The following is a 27,588-nucleotide window of genomic DNA, read 5'->3' as shown; positions in this document are numbered from 1 at the left end:
TATAATATAATATAATATAATATAATAATATAATCTGCTTCATTAATCCAGCTGTGAGATGTTTGCTGGAATAAAGTTTCATTAATCAAACACAGATTACATTTAATGTGTGAATTCACAAACTTTACTCCATTTTAGCTTTTCTTATTTACAAATAAATAAATATATATATATATATATATATATATATATATATATATATATGTATATATATATATATATATATATATATATATAAACACCTGATTGAACTTAATCTCTGTTCTGTTTGTGCTGATGACGTCACAGTCCGGTGGGGGCGGGGGTACCAGTCCGCTCCCGGCTCCTGTCAATCACGGAATGACGTCATGTATCCAGAGCGTTTCCGGTGCAGGAGGGCGGGGCCTCCGTGTTCCTCAGGGAGAGACAGACAGGTGAGTCAGGTCAGCACGCGGCAGCAGGAAGCCACATCCGGCCGGGGCTGTCAGCCTTCAAAATAAAAGCATGGCTTTTCAGCTCAGCTTTTATTTTTTCAGATGTGTTAAATATTGACTTTGCTGTTTCTTATTATTCATTTATCTAAATTCTACTTTGGTATTTTGCTGCTTTCATGTCATCATATAAAAATGATTAATATTTTATATATTGATATAAATAACTGTGGTGAGATGACAGTAAAGGTCATATATCATTATATATATGTGTGTATATAGTTTATTATCATTATTCACACTGAAGTGATCAGAGGAACATCAATCCATCAATTGATCAATAAATCAATCGATCAATGAGATATGAACAGACCTGTGAGCAGCTGTCAGTTATTTAACATATACAACAGATTAGATTTTAATAGTTCATCATTTATTTTATATTATATTTGTTTTGAGTGACTTTGTTTTTATATGTAATAGTTTAAAACGTGTAGACAGTTAATAATTATTATTATTTTATTTATTTCATTATCAGTCTGATGAATTAAATGATTATATTTAATAAGTTATGAAGAGTAAATCTGAACATGTTCACTGAATAAAGTTTATAAAGCAGAAACGATCAATGTTTGACATTTTTACCTGAAAATGAACTTAAAGATTAATTGATTATTGAAATAGTTGCTGATTAAATTTCTGTTGATCGACTAATTGATCCTGTAAACACTGAACTGCTGAATTCAAACTGAACGTATGTGAAATTTTATATTTACTTCTATTAAAATAAACGATTGATTTCACGGCTACTTTAATGTTTAATTAATGTTAGATTCAATTTAATTAATGTTAGATTCAATTTAATTAATGTTAGATTCAGTTCCTGAAATATTCAGAATAATTTGCAGTTTGTTACAAATAAACTGAATATTTCCTGAAATTAATGAACTGATTAATTTGATAAATCAAGAAAATAATCAGCAGGTTGATTGATGATGAAAACAGTAAAAAAATGATTGATGTGTTAAAAATACGCAGCTTGACTGAGACGTTGCACAACAATAACAACAACAATAATAACAACAACAACAATAATAACAATAATAATAATAACAACAATAACAACAACAATAACAACAGTAATAACAACAACAATAATAACATTAATAACAAAAACAACATTAATTGATTAATGGAGAAACTGACTGATGAATAGAGAAAACAATCATTAATTAATTGATTACTGATTGATGAATAGAGAAAACGATAATTAGTTAATTGATTACTGATTGTGGTTGCTGGTATTTTATTGTGACACCCCCCCCTGCCCCCCTCCCGGGCGGACAGGAAGTGTGTCCCGGTGTCTCGTGCTTGTTGTCGGTGATCCGGTCTGGATTCAGCCATATTCCCTCCGCTCCGTCACACCGGCAGCCGCCCGCAAACTCCCGAAAAACGCTCCGTAATCCTCCCGCACGCGCCCCGACGGTTCTGCCGGAGGTCCGTCGGTACCGTGAGTCCGTCCCGGAGCTCCCGGACATGTTACCGAGCTGATAGCCGACCCGCAGACATGCAGCGGCCGCGGCCAGCTTGAGAGAGTCGACGGTCTGACCGAGAGGAAAGTCCAGATTTACCGGGATTAAAGCGGCGGAGGGCGGACCGGCGCGGGCCTGCAGGCAGTAACCGGCGGAGACACACCGACACACCGACAACCAGACTCCGCAAAATGTCGGGAATATCTTCCCGGAGCTAACGAGGCGGCTAGCGGAGGTTAGCAGGCGGAGCTCGGCGGCACTCGGCAGGAAGCGGAGCTCGGTCGGAGGGTCAGCGGGAGCGGCGGTGACTGTCCACGGGAGAGAGGCCACTGTCCCCGGGCAGCATGTCGGCGCAGGCCCGCCTGAAGCGGCTGGAGGAGCTGCTGCTGGAGCAGAAGCTGGTGGGCAGTCTGAGCGTGGAGACGCTGCTGGACCTGCTGCTCTGCCTGCACTCAGAGGTGTCCCAGACCCCGCTGAAGAGGGAGAAGCACGTCCAAGACTTCCTGGAATGGGGTAAGACCCGGGGCCTGGACCTGGTCCTGGTCCTGAACCCAATACTGGACCTGGACCCGGTTATGAGTCAGTCTGAAACAGGTTTTAGTGAGCAGTGTGGTTTGTCCTGGTTTGTCCTGCTTCGTCCTGGTCTGTCCCATTTTGTCCTGGTTTGTCCCACTTTGTCCATGTTCATCCCACTTTGATCTGTGTAGTCCTGATCTGTCCCACTTTAACCTGTTTAGTCCTGGTTTGTCCCACTTTGTCCGTGTTCATCCCACTTTGATCTGTGTAGTCCTGATCTGTCCCACTTTAACCTGTTTAGTCCTGGTTTGTCCCACTCTGTCCTTGTTTGTCCCACTTTGATCTGTGTAGTCCTGATCTGTCCCACTTTAACCTGTTTAGTCCTGGTTTGTCCCACTCTGTCCTTGTTTGTCCCACTTTGATCTGTGTAGTCCTGATCTGTCCCACTTTAACCTGTTTAGTCCTGGTTTGTCCCACTCTGTCCTTGTTTGTCCCACTTTGACCTGTGTAGTCATGATCTGTCCCACTTTGACCTGTTTAGTCCTTCTTTGTCCCACTTTGATCTGTTTAGTCCTGGTCTGTCCCACTTAAACCTGGTTAGTCCTGGTTTGTCCCACTTTAACCGGGATAGTCCTGGTTTGTCCCACTTCGATCTGTTTAGTCCTGGTTTGTCCCACTTTGACCTGTTTAGTCCTGGTTTGTCCCACTTTGACCTGTTAAGTCCTGATCTGCCCCACTTTGACCTGGGTAGTCCTAGTTTGTCTCACTTTGACATTTCAAGTCCTGGTCTGTCCCACTTTGACCTAGTTAGTCCTGGTCTGTCCCACTTTGATCTGTTTAGTCCTGGGTTGTCCCACTTTGACCTGGTTAGTCCTGGTCTGTCCCACTTTGACCTGTTTAGTCCCGGGTTGTCCCACTATGACCTGGTTAGTCCTGGTCTGTCCCACTTTGACCTGTTTAGTCCTGGGTTGTCCCATTATGACCTGGTTAGTCCTGGTCTGTCCCACTTTGACCTGTTTAGTCCTGGTCTGTCCCACTTTGACCTGGTTAGTCCTGGGTTGTCCCACTTTGACCTGTTTAGTCCTGGTCTGTCCCACTTTGACCTGTTTAGTCCTGGGTTGTCCCACTTTGACCTGTTTAGTCCTGGTCTGTCCCGCTTTGACCTGGTTAGTCCTGGTTTAGTATTCGGGGGTTCAGTGATTCTCAGACCTCGTGTCTATAATGAGGAAGATCAAGAGCACCACGGAACACGATGAAGGTCGATTACTTCACTAACTGAACAGTAATAAATACGTTTATTGACATAATGACCGTATTTCCTCTAATAGGCGGATCCTTTATTTCCCACCAGGCTTTATGTTTGATGAGCGTTTTCTGATCTGCGTTACCGAGGAATCAAACTGCAGCAGACGTCTGCCGGCCGAGCGGCTAACCTCTGCAACCTCTGCTTAGAACAGAGCCGCGTCTCTGCTGATGTTTCCGTTACACCTCTATCAACGTAGCTGCGTTCACTGTCCTGATACACATCTTCACCTGTTAACTAAACATAACTCATTAAATACAAAGAAAGGAAATGTGTCTGATTACTGTACATATAATCATAGATCAGGTGTCACTTTACTGTCTGACACTAATAACAAACACAGAGACGACGTCCCTGCTGACTGCAGTTAATGCAGAAACTCTGATTCACCCAGCTGACATTGAACGCACCTCATTGGCTGCGTCTTACAGGAGGAGGAAGTCGCATTTCACCGTTTTTCTTTCATGCATCATATCGTAGTTTTCAAACCTTTTTCACAACTTTAGAACTTAAACAACTTGGAGAAACGTGTTGCGTGATGGCATTTATATATATAATATATATATATTATATTATATTATATTGGCTTTGGGATGTGCGACGACAGTAACAGGTCTGTCACTTCAGACACTGAACACCAGCACATACTGATGTCAGCTGTGCTCAGGAACAGGAAGTGAGGTTCTGAGGTGACGTTGTGTCGCTGGATGCAGCTGTAGGTCGAGCCGTGGACGTTTCTCCGTCCTCGCCGTCTACAGCGGCACACGCCCGACTCATCTTGTAGTTTATCTTTAGAAAAGCAGCGTGTGTTGATTTAATGACTAAATAATTACTTTTGCAAGATGAACGTGAAGTGAATGTTGGCAGTGAACGCCACACGGAGACGATCTCCAGGCTGCTGCTGAAGATCTTCGAGATCAAACAGACAGAACACAGAGTTAGAAAAGAACATCGAGTTGGTAGCAAATGAAGTATAAAAGTGTCAGAACGTAAAGCAGGAAAAGGAGCTTTTCAGCGTTTATAAACAGTTGGAGCAGCAACTTCCTGTAGACGTCCAGACGTCACCACTGATCAATAACCAATCACAGATCAGTTATTAAAATAGATTATTGAAACTGAATTAAAAATGAGGCTCATACAGCTGATCAGCTGATCACCTGATCAGCTGATGAGTGACATCATCAGAGCCATGAATGAAGTGATAATAATTAGAAAGTGATTTTTAACGAAGTGAAACATTAGAATGAAAACATGAATGATTCTACGTGACTCAGGTTGTTGGATGACGTCGTTAGCGACTGATTAACATTGTGGATTATTTTCTAATTAAAGACAACAGCGTTTATTAGAAACTGTAGGAATGACGACTCTGTGTTTCCAGCGATCTGATTGGTCGGCGGGTCGGGGTGTTGATCCGGAGCAGGTTAGCTGTTCAGCTCAGGTTACCATGGTGATTTATCCCAGGTGCTGATACACCGACCGGGCAGCTGATTGGTTGTTGTTGCTGTTTGTTGTTGGTTGCGACTGTACAACATGAAGGTCATTTTCATTATTGATCCGTCTGTTACTGTCTCCATTCATCAATGATTAGTGATCAAACGTGACTGAAGGTGTTTCAGTGACATTAGAAATCATCTCACATTCATTCAATGTGTAAAATGTCTAAATGTCAACGTCAACAACAGTCGTGTAAACTGTGATGTGATTGGCTGCAGGTCACCTGACTGTTAACTGTCACAGAATCAATATTATTCATCAATAATCCATAATCTATGGATTGGTTTCATCTCTAACAACAAACATGAGTCTCAGTTTTTCTTCATGTATGAAACATAAAAACAAACTGAAGCGTTTTTCATTTTGATCATTTCATCAATTCAACGATCAATCAGCAAATAATCAGCTGTTTAATCAATAATGAAAACAACCGATAGATATTCTGTTACTGTGTGTGTGTGTGTTATAGTGTGTTTGTGTGTGTGTGTGTTATAGTGTGTGTGTGTGTGTGACCCAGATATGACTGAGCCATTAACAGATAAATAAAAGATGAATGAGAGCTGACAGTCTGCAGGGTCCTAGTGCCCACATGTTGATATGTAGCAATTAATTTAAAGGATCATTCTGCTGATTTTCTATATTTGTCTTCATGTTTGGATCCAAACTAACAATCAACTGATCTACTAACAAGTATTGTGTGTGTATCCACATCTCTGATATCTCTATAATAACTGTGATATCTTTAATATCTCTTTAATATCTCTATAATAACTATATCTTTAATATCTCTATAATAACTATATCTTTAATATCTCTATCTCTATAATAACAATATATAATATTTCTATAATATCTCTGATACCTCTACATCTATTTGATATCTCTATAACATCTCTATAATATCTCTATAATCTCTATAATATCTCTATAATCTCTATAATATCTCTATAATCTCTATAATATCTCTATAATCTGTGTCTCTAACACTTGTGTTGGTGTGTTTGTGTCCTCAGTGAAGCCATTCACCACTGCAGTGAAGGACATGAGACTGCACAGGGACGACTTTGAGATGCTGAAGGTGATTGGACGAGGAGCTTTTGGAGAGGTAAGACTTCCTGTTGACCTCCTGCTGACCTTTGACCTATGAGTGTGTCCCAGCAGACAGCAGGACTTCCTCCGTCTGCGTTCGTTCTTGTTCTCGTCATCATCATTGCAGCTCGACTGCTGTTCCAGTTCAGAGTCCAGATCCAGCCAAGTCCAGCTGTAGGACTGTTGATATGTCACATTATTAAGTTTTAATATGTTTTCAGGTGAGAAAGTAACATCTAGATTCCAACATGTGGTCAGTTTATCCCAATAATTCCAGTCTGTAAACCTGCTGGGATGTTCTGGGAGATGTTTGGGATCCGCTGGCCGGGTGAGACCAGCCGGTCAACGTGTGGTCATCCCGGGGAGAACATGATCCATGAACTGATCCGCTGGCTCCAATGTCTTTGCAGCATTTTGATATATGATATAATTCCTTTTGGAAGATAAATGTTGGTCTCACAGATGAAATCTAACAATTGTAGCTGCGACATTAGTTTGTCTGAATGTACAGTGAAGCTTCATGTTATTACTGGACAGAAGGAGAAGTCTCATTCTGAAATCTCGCGAGAGTTGAGTAGTTGTCAGCTGAATATTCAGCCATGACAGAGTTGGAGGGACTGCTGAGAGGAGTTTGTTGTGTTGGAGTACAGAAACTGTAACTTAGTGTTATTTAAAAGATTTTCAAAGTCATGGCTGAATAATCTGTTCTTCCAACCGGACTGCTGGATTGTATTCTTTGTCTCACCAGCACTTTAAACAACACGTCCACAGCAGCACAATACAAACATACAGTAGACGAGATGGGCTTCCTGTTTGCTTTTCTAGCACATGCACGGTTAGGGGTAGGGTACAGTAGGGGTAGGGTACAGTAGGGGTAGGGGTTAGGGTACAGTAGGGTTAGGGGTAGGGTACAGTAGGGCTAGGGTACAGTAGAGTTAGGGTACAGTAGGGGTAGGGTACAGTAGGGGTAGGGGTTAGGGTACAGTAGGGTTAGGGGTAGGGTACAGTAGGGTTAGGGGTTAGGGTACAGTAGGGCTAGGGTACAGTAGGGGTAGGGTACAGTAGGGGTAGGGTACTGTAGGGTTAGGGTACTGTAGGGTTAGGGTACAGTAGGGGTAGGGTACAGTAGGGTTAGGGGTTAGGGTACAGTAGGGCTAGGGTACAGTAGAGTTAGGGTACAGTAGGGGTAGGGAACAGTAGGGTTAGGGGTCAGGGTACAGTAGGGGTAGGGTATAGTAGGGTAAGGCTACAGTAGGGGTAGGGGTTAGGGTACAGTAGGGGTAGGGTACAGTAGGGTTGGGGGTTAGGTTACAGTAGGGTAAGGGCAGAGTAGGGTTACGGTACAGTGGGGTTAGGGTACAGTAGGATTAGGGGTTAGGGTACAGTAGGGTCAGGGCACAGTAGGGTTAGGGTACAGTAGGGTCAGGGCACAGTAAGGTTAGGGGTTAGGGTACAGTAGGGTCAGGGTACTGTAGAGGTAGGGCACAGTAGGGTTAGGGATAAGGGTACAGTAGGGTTAGGGTACAGTAGGGTCAGGGCACAGTAGGGTTAGGGATAAGGGTACAGTAGGGTTAGGGTACTGTAGAGGTAGGGTACAGTAGGGTTAGGGATTAGGGTACCGTAGGGGTAGGAGTCAGGGTACAGTAGGGTTAGGGTACAGTAGGAGTAGGTTGCGGTAGGGGTCAGGGTACAGTAAGGGTAGGACACAATAGGGTTAGGGTACAGTAGGGTTAGGGGTTAGGGTACAGTAGAGGTAGGGTACAGTAGGGGTAGGGGTTAAGGTACAGTAGGGTTATGGGTACAGTGTGGTTAGGTTACAGTAGACGACATGGGCGAATCAGGACATTTACGTCATGCAGACCCTCATGGACACAGAAAGCATGAATTGGCCTTTACTCTCCTCCTGTAGTGTTCAGTAGAAACAGGAAGCATTTTATCAGTAAAACACAGGAAGTGAAATGTGGTCTGAACAGGAAACTGAATCATGGATACGGCGTTCCAACATGGCGTCCATCCAGTCCTGTGAAAGCTGCTCAGTGTGTGTGTGAGAGTGCGTTTCTCTTTCTATCTTTGTGAGAACCAATTTCAGTTGAAAACCAGCGTTATGAGGACATTCCTGTGTCATGAGGACATGTAGGCTGGTCCTCGCTACTTCAAAGGGCAGTTTGAGGATTCAGACTTGGTTTCAGGGTCAAGGTTAGAGTTGGGTTCAGGTTGAGTTAGGGGTAAGGGTAGGGTTAGGCATTTAGTTGTGATGGTTATGGTGGGTTAGGGACCAGGGAATGCATTGTGTCACTGTGAGTCCTCACAAGGATAGAAAGACAAACGTGTGTGTGTGTGTTTCCAGTTAAAAGTGCATTTCCTGTTTATAGCACACAGCTTCCTGTGTTCTTCCTCTGTGGTTCAGAAGGAGTCCAGCTGCGTCCATGTTACCCAGCATGCTTTGGGAGCAGACTGGCCTCGCTGCGGGTTCCCCCCAGTGGCCACTCATAGTATTACAGCTGAAAAAGCATTTTCCCCACAGAGCTCCGTTATAATGAAACGTCTGTCAAACAGCTGACAGGACGCCTCCAACTGCAAATAAAGTCAATTATGACTCTGTGTTATCAGTTTTTAGTCAATGAAGGTTTTATATATGAAAAACTTTCCTCAAGCTAAGAAAAATAAATTTTAAAATCTGTGATGTCATCCTGATGTAAAGTCTGCAGGCTTGGCAAGAGAAACACTACTGAGCATGAGTAGTGAGCCTCACGACAAAGCTACAAACTGCTGTGGATCATGTGTCCAACGACAACTTCTGATTGGACTGAATAGGCAACATCTCTGAGTCTGTAAATACAGACATGATGTTTCCACTGCTGATGTCTCTGTTTACATGTTCAATATCAGAGGAAACATCTCAGTGAATCAGTGAGTGTCAGAGTGAATCAGTGAGTGTCAGAGTGAATCAGAGTGAATCAGTGAGTGTCAGAGTGAATCAGTGAGTGTCAGAGTGAATCAGAGTGAATCAGTGAGTGTCAGAGTGAATCAGTGAGTGAATCAGTGAGTGTCAGAGTGAATCAGAGTGAATCAGTGAGTGAATCAGTGAGTGTCAGAGTGAATCAGTGAGTGTCAGAGTGAATCAGAGTGAATCAGTGAGTGTCAGAGTGAATCAGAGTGAATCAGTGAGTGTCAGAGTGAATCAGAGTGAATCAGTGAGTGTCAGAGTGAATCAGAGTGAATCAGTGACTGAATCAGTGAGTGTCAGAGTGAATCAGTGAGTGTCAGAGTGAATCAGTGAGTGTCAGAATGAATCAGTGAATGTCAGAGTGAATCAGAGTGAATCAGTGAGTGTCAGAGTGAATCAGAGTGAATCAGTGAGTGTCAGAGTGAATCAGAGTGAATCAGTGAGTGTCAGAGTGAATCAGAGTGAATCAGTGAGTGTCAGAGTGAATCAGTGAGTGTCAGAGTGAATCAGAGTGAATCAGTGAGTGTCAGAGTGAATCAGTGAGTGAATCAGAGTGAATCAGTGAGTGTCAGAGTGAATCAGTGAGTGTCAGAGTGAATCAGTGAATGTCAGAGTGAATCAGAGTGAATCAGTGAGTGAATCAGTGAGTGAATCAGTGAGTGTCAGAGTGAATCAGAGTGAATCAGTGAGTGTCAGAGTGAATCAGTGAGTGTCAGAGTGAATCAGAGTGCATCAGTGAGTGTCAGAGTGAATCAGTGAGTGTCAGAGTGAATCAGTGAGTGTCAGAGTGAATCAGTGAATGTCAGAGTGAATCAGTGAGTGTCAGAGTGAATCAGAGTGAATCAGAGTGAATCAGAGAGTGTCAGAGTGAATCAGTGAGTGTCAGAGTGAATCAGTGAATGTCAGAGTGAATCAGTGAGTGTCAGAGTGAATCAGAGTGAATCAGTGAGTGTCAGAGTGAATCAGTGAGTGAATCAGTGAGTGTCAGAGTGAATCAGTGAGTGTCAGAGTGAATCAGTGAATGTCAGAGTGAATCAGAGTGAATCAGTGAGTGTCAGAGTGAATCAGAGTGCATCAGTGAGTGTCAGTGAATCAGTGAGTGTCAGAGTGAATCAGTGAATGTCAGAGTGAATCAGTGAGTGTCAGAGTGAATCAGAGTGAATCAGTGAGTGTCAGAGTGAATCAGTGAGTGAATCAGTGAGTGTCAGAGTGAATCAGTGAGTGTCAGAGTGAATCAGTGAATGTCAGAGTGAATCAGAGTGAATCAGTGAGTGTCAGAGTGAATCAGTGAGTGTCAGAGTGAATCAGAGTGAATCAGTGAGTGTCAGAGTGAATCAGTGAGTGAATCAGTGAGTGAATCAGTGAGTGTCAGAGTGAATCAGTGAGTGTCAGAGTGAATCAGTGAGTGTCAGAGTGAATCAGAGTGCATCAGTGAGTGTCAGAGTGAATCAGTGAGTGTCAGAGTGAATCAGTGAGTGTCAGAGTGAATCAGAGTGCATCAGTGAGTGTCAGAGTGAATCAGTGAATGTCAGAGTGAATCAGTGAGTGTCAGAGTGAATCAGAGTGAATCAGTGAGTGTCAGAGTGAATCAGTGAGTGAATCAGTGAGTGTCAGAGTGAATCAGTGAGTGTCAGAGTGAATCAGTGAATGTCAGAGTGAATCAGAGTGAATCAGTGAGTGTCAGTGAATCAGTGAGTGTCAGAGTGAATCAGTGAATGTCAGAGTGAATCAGTGAGTGTCAGAGTGAATCAGAGTGCATCAGTGAGTGTCAGTGAATCAGTGAGTGTCAGAGTGAATCAGTGAATGTCAGAGTGAATCAGTGAGTGTCAGAGTGAATCAGAGTGAATCAGTGAGTGTCAGAGTGAATCAGTGAGTGAATCAGTGAGTGTCAGAGTGAATCAGTGAGTGTCAGAGTGAATCAGTGAATGTCAGAGTGAATCAGAGTGAATCAGTGAGTGTCAGAGTGAATCAGTGAGTGTCAGAGTGAATCAGAGTGAATCAGTGAGTGTCAGAGTGAATCAGTGAGTGAATCAGAGTGAATCAGTGAGTGTCAGAGTGAATCAGTGAGTGTCAGAGTGAATCAGTGAGTGTCAGAGTGAATCAGAGTGCATCAGTGAGTGTCAGAGTGAATCAGTGAGTGTCAGAGTGAATCAGTGAGTGTCAGAGTGAATCAGAGTGCATCAGTGAGTGTCAGAGTGAATCAGTGAGTGTCAGAGTGAATCAGTGAATGTCAGAGTGAATCAGTGAGTGTCAGAGTGAATCAGTGAATGTCAGAGTGAATCAGTGAGTGTCAGAGTGAATCAGAGTGAATCAGTGAGTGTCATAGTGAATCAGTGAGTGTCAGAGTGAATCAGAGTGAATCAGTGAGTGTCAGAGTGAATCAGAGTGAATCAGTGAGTGTCATAGTGAATCAGTGAGTGTCAGAGTGAATCAGAGTGAATCAGTGAGTGTCAGAGTGAATCAGAGTGAATCAGTGAGTGTCAGAGTGAATCAGTGAGTGTCAGAGTGAATCAGAGTGAATCAGTGAGTGTCATAGTGAATCAGTGAGTGTCAGAGTGAATCAGAGTGAATCAGTGAGTGTCATAGTGAATCAGTGAGTGTCAGAGTGAATCAGAGTGAATCAGTGAGTGTCATAGTGAATCAGTGAGTGTCAGAGTGAATCAGAGTGAATCAGTGAGTGTCAGAGTGAATCAGTGAGTGTCAGAGTGAATCAGTGAGTGTCAGAGTGAATCAGAGTGAATCAGTGAGTGTCAGAGTGAATCAGAGTGAATCAGTGAGTGTCAGAGTGAATCAGTGAGTGTCATAGTGAATCAGTGAGTGTCAGAGTGAATCAGAGTGAATCAGTGAGTGTCAGAGTGAATCAGAGTGAATCAGTGAGTGTCATAGTGAATCAGTGAGTGTCAGAGTGAATCAGTGAGTGAATCAGTGAGTGTCAGAGTGAATCAGAGTGAATCAGTGAGTGTCAGAGTGAATCAGTGAGTGTCATAGTGAATCAGTGAGTGTCAGAGTGAATCAGTGAGTGAATCAGTGAGTGTCAGAGTGAATCAGAGTGAATCAGTGAGTGTCAGAGTGAATCAGTGAGTGTCAGAGTGAATCAGGGTGAATCAGTGAGTGCTAACAGGCTGAACAGTAACTGATTAACAGACGTTCAGTTCTGATAACAGCTGGACTGAAGTTCAAGTCCGACTGATCGATCAGCTGATATCTGGCAGAGATGTGAAACATGCAGAGACTGTCATCATCATCATCATCATCTTCATCATCTTCATCTTCATCATCTTCATCTTCTGAGTTGTGTGAAGAAAATTAATATCAGCTGATGTTTAAACTGATATATCAAATATCAATATTAGTATCAAACCACATGTTCAGCCTGCTGCCTTTAACTGAAACTAATCTGTTCGACATTTCATTGGATCACGTTTATTTGACATTTAGATATTTGTTATTATTTGTCTACTTTGATCAGTTACGGCTGAATATAATATAATCAATAAAGTATTTCAACATCTGCAGTTACTTAAGTTAAGATAACTCAGATGTCTGATCAATGTTGTGTGAGAAGCAGAAACAGTTTGAATTTGTTGATGAATCTGATCGAACTGTCAGGACTCGTCTCTGGTCCTCAGAGGAAACCAGTCTGATGCCACACCAGCTAGCGTTAGCCACCATGCTACACGCCCAGCTGTGTGATGACATCATCACCAGCACAATGTAGCACAGATCAACATCTGACCACATCTGGGAGAGAAGAAGCAGGTCAGTCTGCCTATAAAAGGAGAGAGAGTCTGTTCTCCTAATGAGGACACTGTGTGTGTGTGTGTGTGTGTGTGTGTGTGTGTGTGTGTGTATGTGTGTGTGTGTGTGTGTTCTGCAGGAGGAGTTTCAGTCAGCAGCTGTGCTGCCAGTGAAGAGTCGTACGTAACGACTTCCTGCAGATCACAGAAACAACTATATTTCAGCTGAACATGAGAACCATGAGGACTCAAAGTTCTATAAAACAGAAAATACTGTACTTGAGTTCCATTTATAACCTTTATTAAATAAACTTTCAGCTCAACATCAGCAGCAAATAAAATCATCAATAATGTTATTAAAATAAATCTAGTTTGATGTTTGAGGCAGATTATGTCTCCTGACTCACTGAATCAAACCTCGTTTGGGAACATTTGGGAACATTTGGGAACAGTTTTGCTCGTCTATGGCATCGTGTTTGTTGGCAGGTGAGATTTGTCGTCAGTTGCCGCCACACCAAACGCCACGATTGGTCCAAACCACAAACAGCTGCTGATTCAGACGTTTCATGTGGAAAAGTTTCTGTAATTTAGTGAAATTTAAGTTCATAGATATTGCAGAGATTTGTTGTATTTGTGTTAATTATTGACTGACTTATATACTGAAGGAGTGAAGATAAATGTCCCCTTTACACACATACAGGGTTCAATGTTCCTTTGACATCATCACAAAGGGTTTGTGGGTAATGTAGTTAAATATCTCTACAGAGTCAGTGAGGAGTTTTCCTTCAACGGCAGTGTATTAATACACAACAGTGTGTGTGTGTGTGTGTGTGTGTGTGTGTGTGTGTGTGTGTGTGTGTGTGTGTGTGTGTGTGTGTGTACATTGTCCACATACCAGAGGAAAGGTGTGTCAGAGCCACACTTGCTGCTGCCTCAGGATATACACACTCACACAGGTCCATGTTACTGCACTTGTGAGGACATCAGACTGCATACCAGCTTGGTCCTCTCAAACACACACAGGTGGAGGCAGCCTGCTCTGAGTGTGGTGCATTATGGGTACAGCTGGCAGGTCCTCTGTTGGTCTCTGGATGTGGTTTGTGTGGATCAGGTCTCATATCAGTGGAAACACAGCAAAAAGTGTCTGACGGTGCTGCAGGTGCATCAGCCAATCAGATACCTGCAAGCTTACATACCTGAGAGAATGTTGGTAACGTGTTTTAACTGCTGGACTGCAGGAGTTCTGGTCCTGGACTGAGATTAAGGGTTAGGCTAACCCATTGTTGACGAGACTTTTCTTGGTCTTGAGGAGCTGCAGCATTTATTAACTGACACACTGTAGTCTGTACTGCACATTTACTGACACACTGTAGTCTGTACTGCACATTTACTGACACACTGTAGTCTGTACTGCACATTTACTGACACATTAGTCTGTACTGCACATTTACTGACACTGTAGTCTGTACTGCACATTTACTGACACACTAGTCTGTACTGCACATTTACTGACACACTAGTCTGTACTGTACATTTACTGACACATTAGTCTGTATTGTACATTTACTGACACACTAGTCTACTGTACATTTACTGACACACTGTAGTCTGTACTGCACATTTACTGACACACTGTAGTCTGTACTGCACATTTACTGACACACTGTAGTCTGTACTGCACATTTACTGACACTGTAGTCTGTACTGCACATTTACTGACACATTAGCCTGCACTGCACATTAACTGACACACTGTAGTCTGTACTGCACATTAACTGACACACTGTAGTCTGTACTGTACATTTACTGACACACTGTAGTCTGCACTGCACATTTACTGACACTGTAGTCTGTACTGCACATTTACTGACACACTAGTCTACTGCACATTTACTGACACACTGTAGTCTGTACTGCACATTTACTGACACACTGTAGTCTGCACTGCACATTTACTGACACTGTAGTCTGTACTGCACATTTACTGACACACTAGTCTACTGCACATTTACTGACACACTGTAGTCTGTACTGCACATTTACTGACACACTGTAGTCTGTACTGCACATTTACTGACACACTGTAGTCTGTACTGTACATTAACTGACACACTGTAGTCTGTACTGTACATTTACTGACACACTGTAGTCTGTACTGCACATTTACTGACACACTAGTCTGTACTGCACATTTACTGACACACTGTAGTCTGTACTGCACATTTACTGACACACTGTAGTCTGTACTGCACATTTACTGACACACTAGTCTGTACTGCACATTTACTGACACACTAGTCTGTACTGTACATTTACTGACACACTAGTCTGTACTGTACATTTACTGACACACTAGTCTGTACTGCACATTTACTGACACACTGTAGTCTGTACTGCACATTTACTGACACACTGTAGTCTGTACTGCACATTTACTGACACACTGTAGTCTGTACTGTACATTAACTGACACACTGTAGTCTGTACTGCACATTTACTGACACACTAGTCTGTACTGCACATTTACTGACACACTGTAGTCTGTACTGCACATTTACTGACACACTGTAGTCTGTACTGCACATTTACTGACACACTAGTCTGTACTGCACATTTACTGACACACTAGTCTGTACTGTACATTTACTGACACACTAGTCTGTACTGTACATTTACTGACACACTAGTCTGTACTGCACATTTACTGACACACTGTAGTCTGTACTGCACATTTACTGACACACTGTAGTCTGTACTGCACATTTACTGACACACTAGTCTGTACTGCACATTTACTGACACACTAGTCTGTACTGTACATTTACTGACACACTAGTCTGTACTGTACATTTACTGACACACTAGTCTACTGTACATTTACTGACACACTGTAGTCTGTACTGCACATTTACTGACACACTGTAGTCTGTACTGCACATTTACTGACACTGTAGTCTGTACTACACATTTACTGACACATTAGTCTGTACTGCACATTTACTGACACATTAGTCTGTACTGCACATTTACTGACACATTAGTCTGTACTGCACATTTACTGACACTGTAGTCTGTACTACACATTTACTGACACATTAGTCTGTACTGTACATTTACTGACACACTAGTCTGTACTGCACATTTACTGACACATTAGTCTGTACTGCACATTTACTGACACTGTAGTCTGTACTGCACATTTACTGACACACTAGTCTGTACTGCACATTTACTGACACACTAGTCTGTACTGCACATTTACTGACACACTAGTCTGTACTGTACATTTACTGACACATTAGTCTGTATTGTACATTTACTGACACACTAGTCTACTGTACATTTACTGACACACTGTAGTCTGTACTGCACATTTACTGACACACTGTAGTCTGTACTGCACATTTACTGACACTGTAGTCTGTACTGCACATTTACTGACACATTAGCCTGCACTGCACATTAACTGACACACTGTAGTCTGTACTGCACATTAACTGACACACTGTAGTCTGTACTGTACATTTACTGACACACTGTAGTCTGCACTGCACATTTACTGACACTGTAGTCTGTACTGCACATTTACTGACACACTAGTCTACTGCACATTTACTGACACACTGTAGTCTGTACTGCACATTTACTGACACACTGTAGTCTGCACTGCACATTTACTGACACTGTAGTCTGTACTGCACATTTACTGACACACTAGTCTACTGCACATTTACTGACACACTGTAGTCTGTACTGCACATTTACTGACACACTGTAGTCTGTACTGCACATTTACTGACACACTAGTCTACTGCACATTTACTGACACACTGTAGTCTGTACTGCACATTTACTGACACACTGTAGTCTGTACTGCACATTTACTGACACACTGTAGTCTGTACTGTACATTAACTGACACACTGTAGTCTGTACTGTACATTAACTGACACACTGTAGTCTGTACTGTACATTTACTGACACACTAGTCTACTGTACATTTACTGACACACTAGTCTACTGCACATTTACTGACACACTGTAGTCTGTACTGCACATTTACTGACACACTGTAGTCTGTACTGCACATTTACTGACACACTGTAGTCTGTACTGTACATTAACTGACACACTGTAGTCTGTACTGTACATTTACTGACACACTAGTCTACTGTACATTTACTGACACACTAGTCTACTGTACATTTACTGACACACTGTAGTCTGTACTGCACATTTACTGACACACTGTAGTCTGTACTGCACATTTACTGACACACTAGTCTACTGTACATTTACTGACACACTGTAGTCTGTACTGTACATTTACTGACACACTAGTCTGTGTAGTCCTTCAGTTCTAACTAACAGGTCGAGTCTCAGGTATCAAACCCTGAACTTGGAGCATAGAACGGGTGGGAAGCTTGTTATGTAAAGTGAGGATCATCCAACCTACAATGTCTTTAGTGAGCTGATGAGCTCTTTTAGCGACAGGCTTGTTATGGCTTCCCTCTTCAGAGGGATTCAGGAAGTCCTGTGTACCTCTTTTGAGTACAACAACCTAAATATTCTGGACAGAGAGGACAGATGGTTTGAAAGAGGAGTGAGGGAGGACGTCTACGTCAAAGTAGAGAAACTGTCTCTCAACAGAGGAGGACATGCTGTACTTTCATCCCTTCCCAGGAGATTTAACAACCCACATTTGGCCTCATGTGACAACTCTGACTGTCGTTTCCACCTGTCCTCAGGTGACTCTAATGACTGTCGTTACAACAGCCAGGAGCACTAACGAACCAAGTGGTATCAATGACCTTGATAACGACCCCACAGAGGTCAAATACCTGGAACTCCCTGCCAGTCAGTTAGAACTGAAGAAGGATGAGAGGAGAAACGTCTTCAAGTGTCAACCACCGAGTCCAGTTTCCCTCCATTCAGCCCGTTCAGTCTCCTGAAGCCTGGTGTGTCTGATGGTCTGTTTGTACTGTGTTAAGAGTTTCAGAGTCTTCATGTTGTAGTGTCGGGTCATCACAGCTGTCTCAAGTCTTTTCTCATTTCTTTACATTGTATTGTATAATTTGTATAAATTGTTCAGAGCTGTTTGGAGCCCATCTGTATGACTGGTTTAGATGGTGCAGCTTACTGGGCTGACAGTATCTCCAGTGTTTTCTCAAGTCAATATTAATCTGGCTGTGATCTGAAAGGGGGGTTTGTGCTCTGACAGTGAAAGCACTGAATGAGGGGGGGTCCATATCTGAGATGGCATAGTCCACTACACTCGTCCCAAGAGCTGAACAGCAGAACTGTCTCCTCTGATCCTCCCACTGAACACATACAGGCCTGAGACTCTGCGGAGCCTGTCAGGGTTGTTCCTCATGGCTGTGGGTGAGGGGGTCAAAGCTGACTGTCTGAATATGTGTTAATCTCCTGTGTGGTCTATACAGTCTGAACCTGTCTGTGCATTAAAGTCTCACACACAAGTATTTTGCCTTTGGCTTGAAGGTGACATATCTGTGTGTGTGTAGAGCTGTAGAGCTTCATGGTGATTGTGATGGAGGCGTCTATATCACACACAGGCAGTTCATTTTTAGCCAGATGTGTTGATGTGTGATTCCACTGCAGCCCGATGGACACTGAGTCACTGCATCACATCGACACCACGTTTCTAACAGAATCAAAATATCAATATCCTTTATGCTATTTAAGAAATCCGGGTCTGTGGTCTTAAGATCAAAGGTGCTGGAGTACAAACCCTGAATATTCCAAAAGCTTATCATGAAAGATGTCATTTGTGAGAAAAATAAAGAAATAAATTCAACCAAAGTTTGAACAAAATAAAACAGACAAAGAACCAGTCAGGTGCAACTAATTTACAGGAGAAGTAATACTTTTAAACTAACCTTGTATTTGTGTGTGTGTCTGTAGTCTGTTACAGAGTGTGGAGCAGTGTTGCAGGGGGGTGTGGAGCCACAGGGAGGTGGGGTATAGGATGAGGATGGAGTGCTTCAGGGGGGCGTGGTCTGACAGGGAGGTGGGGTATAGGATGGGGACAGAGTGCTGCAGGGGGGCGTGGTCTGACAGGGAGGTGGGGTATAGGATGGGGACGGAGTGCTGCAGGGGGGCGTGGTCTGACAGGGAGGTGGGGTATAGGATGGGGACGGAGTGCTGCAGGGGGGCGTGGTCTGACAGGGAGGTGGGGTATAGGATGGGGATGGAGTGCTGCAGGGGGGCGTGGTCTGACAGGGAGGTGGGGTATAGGATGGGGACAGAGTGCTGCGGGGGGCGTGGTCTGACAGGGAGGTGGGGTATAGGATGGGGACGGAGTGCTGGAGGGGGGCGTGGTCCGACAGGGAGGTGGGGTATAGGATGGGGACGGAGTGCTGCAGGGGGGCGTGGTCTGACAGGGAGGTGGGGTATAGGATGGGGACAGAGTGCTGCGGGGGGCGTGGAGCCACAGGGAGGTGGGGTATAGGATGGGGACGGAGTGCTGGAGGGGGGCGTGGTCTGACAGGGAGGTGGGGTATAGGATGGGGACGGAGTGCTGCAGGGGGGCGTGGTCTGACAGGGAGGTGGGGTATAGGATGGGGACGGAGTGCTGGAGGGGGGCGTGGAGCCACAGGGAGGTGGGGTATAGGATGGGGGCGGAGTGCTGCAGGGGGGCGTGGTCTGACAGGGAGGTGGGGTATAGGATGGGGACGGAGTGCTGCAGGGGGGCGTGGAGCCACAGGGAGGTGGGGTATAGGATGGGGACGGAGTGCTGCAGGGGGGCGTGGTCCGACAGGGAGGTGGGGTATAGGATGGGGACGGAGTGCTGCAGGGGGGCGTGGTCCGACAGGGAGGTGGGGTATAGGATGGGGACGGAGTGCTGCAGGGGGGCGTGGAGCCACAGGGAGGTGGGGTATAGGATGGGGACGGAGTGCTGCAGGGGGGCGTGGAGCCACAGGGAGGTGGGGTATAGGATGGGGACGGAGTGCTGCAGGGGGGCGTGGTCCGACAGGGAGGTGGGGTATAGGATGGGGACGGAGTGCTGCAGGGGGGCGTGGTCCGACAGGGAGGTGGGGTATAGGATGGGGACGGAGTGCTGCAGGGGGGCGTGGTCCGACAGGGAGGTCCAGCCTTGTTCCAGCCTTTTGCCGTGGTGGTCGATGTTACCGGTGTTCGCGGTGTTGGGACACCGATTACATGACCGCCAATACCGTAGTTTTACTTTTTGCTATAGAAACAAACCCGTGTTCCGGTTCTGGTTCTGAGCGGCGGTCGGCTGAACGCGGAGGACGACCTGCTGGCAGCAGCCTGAAGCCGCTGTCACTAACTCTTAAATAGATCTAAACTACAAATCTAATGTTACAGATCAACAGAAGCGCTCTACGGATGAGCGTCACTGACGAATATCTTAGTTTGTAAAAAATACGGTGTAAGAAGAAGAAGTAATAATTTGAACCCTTGTTATAAAATAATTTTTACCTCTCTCTCTCTTTCTGTTAATGTCTCTCGTCCTCTCTCTCTCTCTCTGTGTTTATGTCTCTCGTCCTCTCTCTCTTTCTGTTAATGTCTCTCGTCCTCTCTCTCTCAGTGTTAATGTCTCTCGTCCTCTCTCTCAGTGTTAATGTCTCTCGTCCTCTCTCTCTCTCTCAGTGTTAATGTCTCTCATCCTCTCTCTCTCTCAGTGTTAATGTCTCTCGCCCTCTCTCTGTGTTAGTCTCTCGTCCTCTCTCTCTCTCTGTGTTAATGTCTCTCATCCTCTCTCTCTCTCAGTGTTAATGTCTCTCGTCCTCTCTCTCTCTCTCAGTGTTAATGTCTCTCATCCTCTCTCTCTCTCTGTGTTAATGTCTCTCATCCCCTCTCTCTCTCAGTGTTAATGTCTCTCGTCCTCTCTCTCTCTCTCTCAGTGTTAATGTCTCTCGTCCTCTCTCTCTCTCAGTGTTAATGTCTCTCGTCCTCTCTCTCTCTCAGTGTTAATGTCTCTCGCCCTCTCTCTCTCTCTCAGTGTTAATGTCTCTCGTCCTCTCTCTCTCTCAGTGTTAATGTCTCTCATCCTCTCTCTCTCTCTCTCAGTGTTAATGTCTCTCGTCCTCTCTCTCTCTCAGTGTTAATGTCTCTCGTCCTCTCTCTCTCTCTCTCTCTCAGTGTTAATGTCTCTCGTCCTCTCTCTCTCAGTGTTAATGTCTCTCGTCCTCTCTCTCTCTCAGTGTTAATGTCTCTCGTCCTCTCTCTCTCTCTCAGTGTTAATGTCTCTCATCCTCTCTCTCTCTCAGTGTTAATGTCTCTCGTCCTCTCTCTCTCTCTCAGTGTTAATGTCTCTCGTCCTCTCTCTCTCTCAGTGTTAATGTCTCTCATCCTCTCTCTCTCTCAGTGTTAATGTCTCTCGTCCTCTCTCTCTCTCTCAGTGTTAATGTCTCTCATCCTCTCTCTCTCTCAGTGTTAATGTCTCTCGTCCTCTCTCTCTCTCTCAGTGTTAATGTCTCTCGTCCTCTCTCTCTCTCAGTGTTAATGTCTCTCGTCCTCTCTCTCTCTCAGTGTTAATGTCTCTCGTCCTCTCTCTCTCTCTCAGAGTTAATGTCTCTCGTCCTCTCTCTCTCTCTGTGTTAATGTCTCTCGTCCTCTCTCTCTCTCAGTGTTAATGTCTCTCGCCCTCTCTCTCTCTCAGTGTTAATGTCTCTCGCCCTCTCTCTTGCAGGTTGCCGTGGTGAAGATGAAGCACACAGAGAGAGTTTACGCCATGAAGATCCTCAACAAGTGGGAGATGTTAAAGAGAGCCGAGGTGATGACTACAGGATGCTAACGCTTATTTGATTGTTTCCTGATCGCTTTCATCCATATTGGAACCGTGTTAAGTTACTGCTGATGAAAACATCTCTAGTTCCTGCGGACGGGTCTTCAGTGAATTACAATCACTTGTTATCTCACCAACATATATCGTTATCAGCAGAACTAATAGACAAACCAGCAGCCACGGGACTGTTACATTACATCAGTCAGTCAGTCAGTATAACGCTAGCTGTTAGCAGCTACATGTTAGCAGCTACATGTTAGCACACAGCTGCTGTGGGTTCACATGTAGACATGACAGAAATAAGATGAGCCAGAAGCACAGCGAGGGATGCCACAACAGGAAGTTCCCCTTCAAACAGTGTTCCCTCACAGTGCGCTACCCTCACTGCAGGGTAAAATAAGTTGCTTAGGCTCCCTGTTGGAGGTGTGCTGGTCGTCTACAGCAGAGGTCCACAACCTTTTTTGCGCCACAGACCGGTTTAATGTCAGACGATATTTTCATGGACCGGCCTTTGAGGTGCGGCGGATAAATACATCAAACTAAAATGATACGACCAGCGTAAGAACTGTTGTATTTTCTAAATATAATAATAAACCTGAATCCACTTTTCAGTGCTGTTGTGGTGATCTCAGCGTATTCAGCCGTGACTTTAATCCATCCGCTCATTTTTCAAAATAAAACATCGTTCAGACTCAGATCATAAATAAAATGAAAATAATGAAAGTTATTTATTCTTTCTGTGCAGCCCGGTACCAAATGACCTATGGACCGGTACCGGTCCGCAGCCCGGGGGTTGGGGACCACTGGTCTAGAGCTCTTCATCAAACATCATCATCACCGCGGCTGTTTCTGCTTGTACTCTTCCTCTCTGCAGTGTTTATAACAAAGAGCTCCAAATCTTGTTGACATGTTTTTATTGAAGCACAGCTCTGCTAAAGAAGCTCCGCTAAACCAATAAACACATTTATCGTAGCTGCTCAACCCAAGTTACTTAGTGCAAGAACAAAAATCTAAATGATTCTGAAGGTATTTAATGTTGCTTTAACTTAATATGATGTTCTCTGTACAGACGGCGTGTTTCCGTGAAGAACGTGACGTCCTGGTGAAAGGAGACAGTCAGTGGATCACAACTCTGCACTACGCCTTCCAGGACGACAACTTTCTGGTTAGTACTACGATTACTAGTATGAATACTATCTGTGAAACTAGTACTGTACAGTACCTGGTCATATATTAATCAGGTGTTTACCTGTACAGTACCTGGTCATATATTAATCAGGTGTTTACCTGTACAGTACCTGGTGATGGATTATTATGTGGGTGGAGACCTGCTGACTCTGCTCAGTAAGTTCGAGGATCGTCTTCCGGAGGACATGTCTAAATTCTACGTGGCCGAGATGGTGCTGGCCATCCACTCCATCCACCAACAGAACTACATACACAGGTACTGGCTATTCTGCTTATACTGGTCATACTTGTTGAAGCGTTCAGCAGACAGGTGAGGTTGCCGTGGTGACAGATGTTGTTGTAACTTTGCTGGGTGTGGGCCTGTGGTTTCTATAGTAACAACACACCGTGACTTTACTACAAACACAGAATGTCTTGTGAAACCTCTCTGCTGCCGACATGGCGTCTAAAATCACAGTTTCCTCCCAACAGTGTGTGAGAGAGAGAGAGAGAGAGAGACAGGAAGTGGGGCTTCCTGGCCGCAGTGTCCTCTGGGAAATGTAGTTATGTCCTGTCCAGCCAGCTCAGCCTCCACCTTCCTTCCTGTGTAGAATCTGAACCTCTGCTTCGTTCATTACTTTCTACACACTCACATTACCCACCCCAATAAACCCGGTACACAGAGTACCCACTATACCCAGCACCCCAGTATAGCCCCAGCACCCCAGTATACCCAGCACCCCAGTATACCCAGCACCCCAGTGTAGCCAGTATATGTCATATATCCGGCTGCTGTGTGTTGTCTGTGTGCAGAAATGACTCAGTGTTCAGTCTGTCTTTAAATGTTTGTGTTACAGAGACATTAAACCAGATAACGTCCTGCTGGACGTGAACGGTCACATCCGCCTCGCTGACTTTGGATCTTGTCTGCGCATGATGGAGGACGGCACGGTAACACACACACACACTCTACGTACTCTGTTACAGTTAACATGTAAACCAGTTAACTGAGTTTATTTTTAGACGTAACTGATTTGCAGTTGTCAGGGTTTAGTGTAGTTAGTAGGTTTAGTTTACAGTTAATTGGCTTAAGTTTAATTGACTGATTTTGTGATTGCAATAATTAACGCAAATTTTAAAAATCTCCAAAACATTTGCGAGACCTTTCAGTTTTGCTAAATTACTGCAACGTTTTTGCAAAAACTAGTTGTGGCATTCGGTGTGTAGGTGACTTGCATCATTGCTGCACATTCAGCAAAGATATAAAAGGGACTCAAGTACAGTATATTCTTTTTATAGAACTTTGAGTCCATGATTGTCATGTTCAGAAAATAATATTAAACATTAGACCTGAAATATAGTTGTTTCTGTGATGTGCAGGATGCTTTTTATCCAAAGAAGAGATTACATACGACTCTTCATTTGTAGGAGTTAAAAAATTGTCATTATTTTCCTTTGCTTGCAATTTTCCCAGTTTCTGCAATTTACAGCAAAAAGTGACATAAAAATTGCAAACTGCATCGCAATTTCTGAGAAAAGACGCTGCAAAATCAAAAAATTTTGACCACAGTAATGACAAAAAACAAAGTGAAATCTTGGAGGGACTGGCTGGTTTAGAGTTACCAGGGTACAGTATTACAGTTGTCCAGGTTGAGCTGACGGACTGGTCTCGGTGCAGGTGCAGTCATCGGTGGCGGTGGGCACTCCGGACTACATTTCTCCAGAGATCCTGCAGGCAATGGAGGACGGGATGGGCCGTTACGGTCCAGAGTGTGACTGGTGGTCTCTGGGAGTCTGCATGTACGAGATGCTGTACGGAGAAACGCCATTCTATGCCGAGTCGCTGGTGGAAACCTACGGCAAGATAATGAACCACGAGGTAAGAAACACCTCTATCTGTTTTCTTTGTGGATTTAGCTTTTTCACAGATATCGACCAAATTTGTGAACAGAGAATTATCACAGCATTATGTTGACTTCACATAATATGTCAGATCAGAATGGGGCACTTTAGCAAACATTTCCACCTGAAAACATGACTGCATATCCAAATTTATCCATCATAAATAATTAGAGCGTAATGGGGTAGAGTTGTTAGAGAGTAATTGGGTAGAGTTGTTAGAGAGTAATTGGGTAGAGCTGTTAGAGAGTAATGGGGTAGAGCTGTTAGAGAGTAATGGGGTAGAGTTGTTAGAGAGTAATGGGGTAGAGTTGTTAGAGAGTAATGGGGTAGAGCTGTTAGAGAGTAATGGGGTAGAGCTGTTAGAGAGTAATGGGGTAGAGTTGTTAGAGAGTAATGGGGTAGAGTTGTTAGAGAGTAATGGGGTAGAGTTGTTAGAGAGTAATGGGGTAGAGCTGTTAGAGAGTAATTGGGTAGAGCTGTTAGAGAGTAATGGGGTAGAGTTGTTAGAGAGTAATGGGGTAGAGTTGTTAGAGAGTAATTGGGTAGAGCTGTTAGAGAGTAATTGGGTAGAGCTGTTAGAGAGTAATGGGGTAGAGCTGTTAGAGAGTAATCGGGTAGAGTTGTTAGAGAGTAATGGGGTAGAGTTGTTAGAGAGTAATGGGGTAGAGTTGTTAGAGAGTAATGGGGTAGAGTTGTTATAGAGTAATGGGGTAGAGTTGTTATAGAGTAATGGGGTAGAGTTGTTATAGAGTAATGGGGTAGAGTTGTTATAGAGTAATGGGGTAGAGTTGTTAGAGAGTAATGGGGTAGAGTTGTTATAGAGTAATGGGGTAGAGTTGTTATAGAGTAATGGGGTAGAGTTGTTAGAGAGTAATGGGGTAGAGTTGTTATAGAGTAATGGGGTAGAGTTGTTAGAGAGTAATGGGGTAGAGTTGTTAGAGTAATTGGGTAGAGTTGTTAGAGAGTAATGGGGTAGAGTTGTTAGAGAGTAATGGGGTAGAGTTGTTAGAGAGTAATGGGGTAGAGTTGTTATAGAGTAATGGGGTAGAGTTGTTAGAGAGTAATGGGGTAGAGTTGTTATAGAGTAATGGGGTAGAGTTGTTAGAGAGTAATGGGGTAGAGTTGTTAGAGAGTAATGGGGTAGAGTTGTTATAGAGTAATTGGGTAGAGTTGTTAGAGAGTAATGGGGTAGAGTTGTTAGAGAGTAATGGGGTAGAGTTGTTAGAGAGTAATTGGGTAGAGTTGTTAGAGAGTAATGGGGTAGAGTTGTTAGAGAGTAATGGGGTAGAGTTGTTAGAGAGTAATGGGGTAGAGTTGTTATAGAGTAATTGGGTAGAGTTGTTAGAGAGTAATGGGGTAGAGTTGTTAGAGAGTAATGGGGTAGAGTTGTTAGAGTAATTGGGTAGAGTTGTTAGAGAGTAATGGGGTAGAGCTGTTAGAGAGTAATGGGGTAGAGTTGTTAGAGAGTAATGGGGTAGAGCTGTTAGAGAGTAATGGGGTAGAGTTGTTAGAGAGTAATGGGGTAGAGTTGTTAGAGTAATTGGGTAGAGTTGTTAGAGAGTAATGGGGTAGAGTTGTTAGAGAGTAATGGGGTAGAGCTGTTAGAGAGTAATGGGGTAGAGTTGTTAGAGAGTAATGGGGTAGAGTTGTTAGAGAGTAATGGGGTAGAGCTGTTAGAGAGTAATGGGGTAGAGCTGTTAGAGAGTAATGGGGTAGAGTTGTTAGAGAGTAATGGGGTAGAGCTGTTAGAGAGTAATGGGGTAGAGTTGTTTGAGAGTAATGGGGTAGAGCTGTTAGAGAGTAATGGGGTAGAGTTGTTTGAGAGTAATGGGGTAGAGCTGTTAGAGAGTAATGGGGTAGAGTTGTTAGAGAGTAATCTGATTACTGCAGTAACATAAATCCAGCTTTACTGATGTATCGGTCGTGTTTCAGCTCGTTCTCTGCTGCTGTTTCCAGGTTATCTGTTTGTCTCCAGGCTCTCGTCCTACTTCCTCTTTTCTAAATCTGAACTCTTCTCCCTCAGTGGACGGACGCTGGTGTCCTGCTCTCCATTTCTGTCTCATTATCCCTCTGTCTCTCTCTCTATTTGTCTCTCTGTCTGTCTGTCTCTCTTTCGTCCTCCCTCTGTCCTCTTTACTCTCCCCTCCGGCTGAAGGCTCACAGTGTTTTAGTTTTTAATCTATGTTTGTTTTCCAGGACCGTTTCCAGTTCCCGTCCCATGTGACTGACGTCTCTGAGGACGCCAAAGATCTGATCCAGCGACTGCTTTGCTCAAGGGAACGTCGGCTCGGTCTGAACGGGATCTCCGACTTCAAGAACCACCCGTTCTTCAGCGGCATTGACTGGGACAACATTCGGTCTGCGGAGGCCCCCTACATCCCCGACGTGTCCTCGCCCACCGACACCTCCAACTTTGACGTGGACGACGACGTCCTGAAGAACCCGGTGAGGATGACACACCCAGCATCACAACATATCCCTGGTCAGGCCTGGACAATATGGCAAAAAAATTATCTCAATGATTTTTTTCCTATCTGTCAATATTGATATATACTGTATATCATGATATTAATCAGGTTAATATTTCTGAACTTCAAGGTTCCCTTCAACTTAATATTCCATCAGGATTTCCCTTAAGCGGATTGAGAATGTGAAAAAAATGACCAAGAATTGTAACAGAAAATTAGTTAATATAAATAACTTACACAAAAATAAGCT

At 43.9% G+C, this 27,588-nt stretch overlaps 1 protein-coding gene across 1 annotated transcript in view; it reads left to right on the top strand.

Annotated features, from left to right (window-relative positions):
* Positions 1–1,762: 1,762 nt before the first annotated feature.
* The window catches only part of cdc42bpb (CDC42 binding protein kinase beta (DMPK-like)), a 49,246-nt gene continuing 23,420 nt past the window's right edge, over positions 1,763–27,588 (top strand). The window contains 8 exon segments of the mRNA XM_067572748.1: positions 1,763–2,455; positions 6,272–6,363; positions 21,706–21,789; positions 22,871–22,966; positions 23,097–23,245; positions 23,826–23,919; positions 24,647–24,847; positions 27,067–27,315. Coding sequence (XP_067428849.1) covers positions 2,287–2,455; positions 6,272–6,363; positions 21,706–21,789; positions 22,871–22,966; positions 23,097–23,245; positions 23,826–23,919; positions 24,647–24,847; positions 27,067–27,315 — 1,134 coding nt within the window. The 5' untranslated portion in view covers positions 1,763–2,286.

The sequence above is a fragment of the Thunnus thynnus genome, chromosome 18 (assembly GCF_963924715.1).
Source record: "Thunnus thynnus chromosome 18, fThuThy2.1, whole genome shotgun sequence".
NCBI lineage: Eukaryota > Metazoa > Chordata > Actinopteri > Scombriformes > Scombridae > Thunnus > Thunnus thynnus.
Note: the sequence above shows the minus strand (reverse complement) of the source record. Positions and strands in the feature narration are given on the sequence as shown.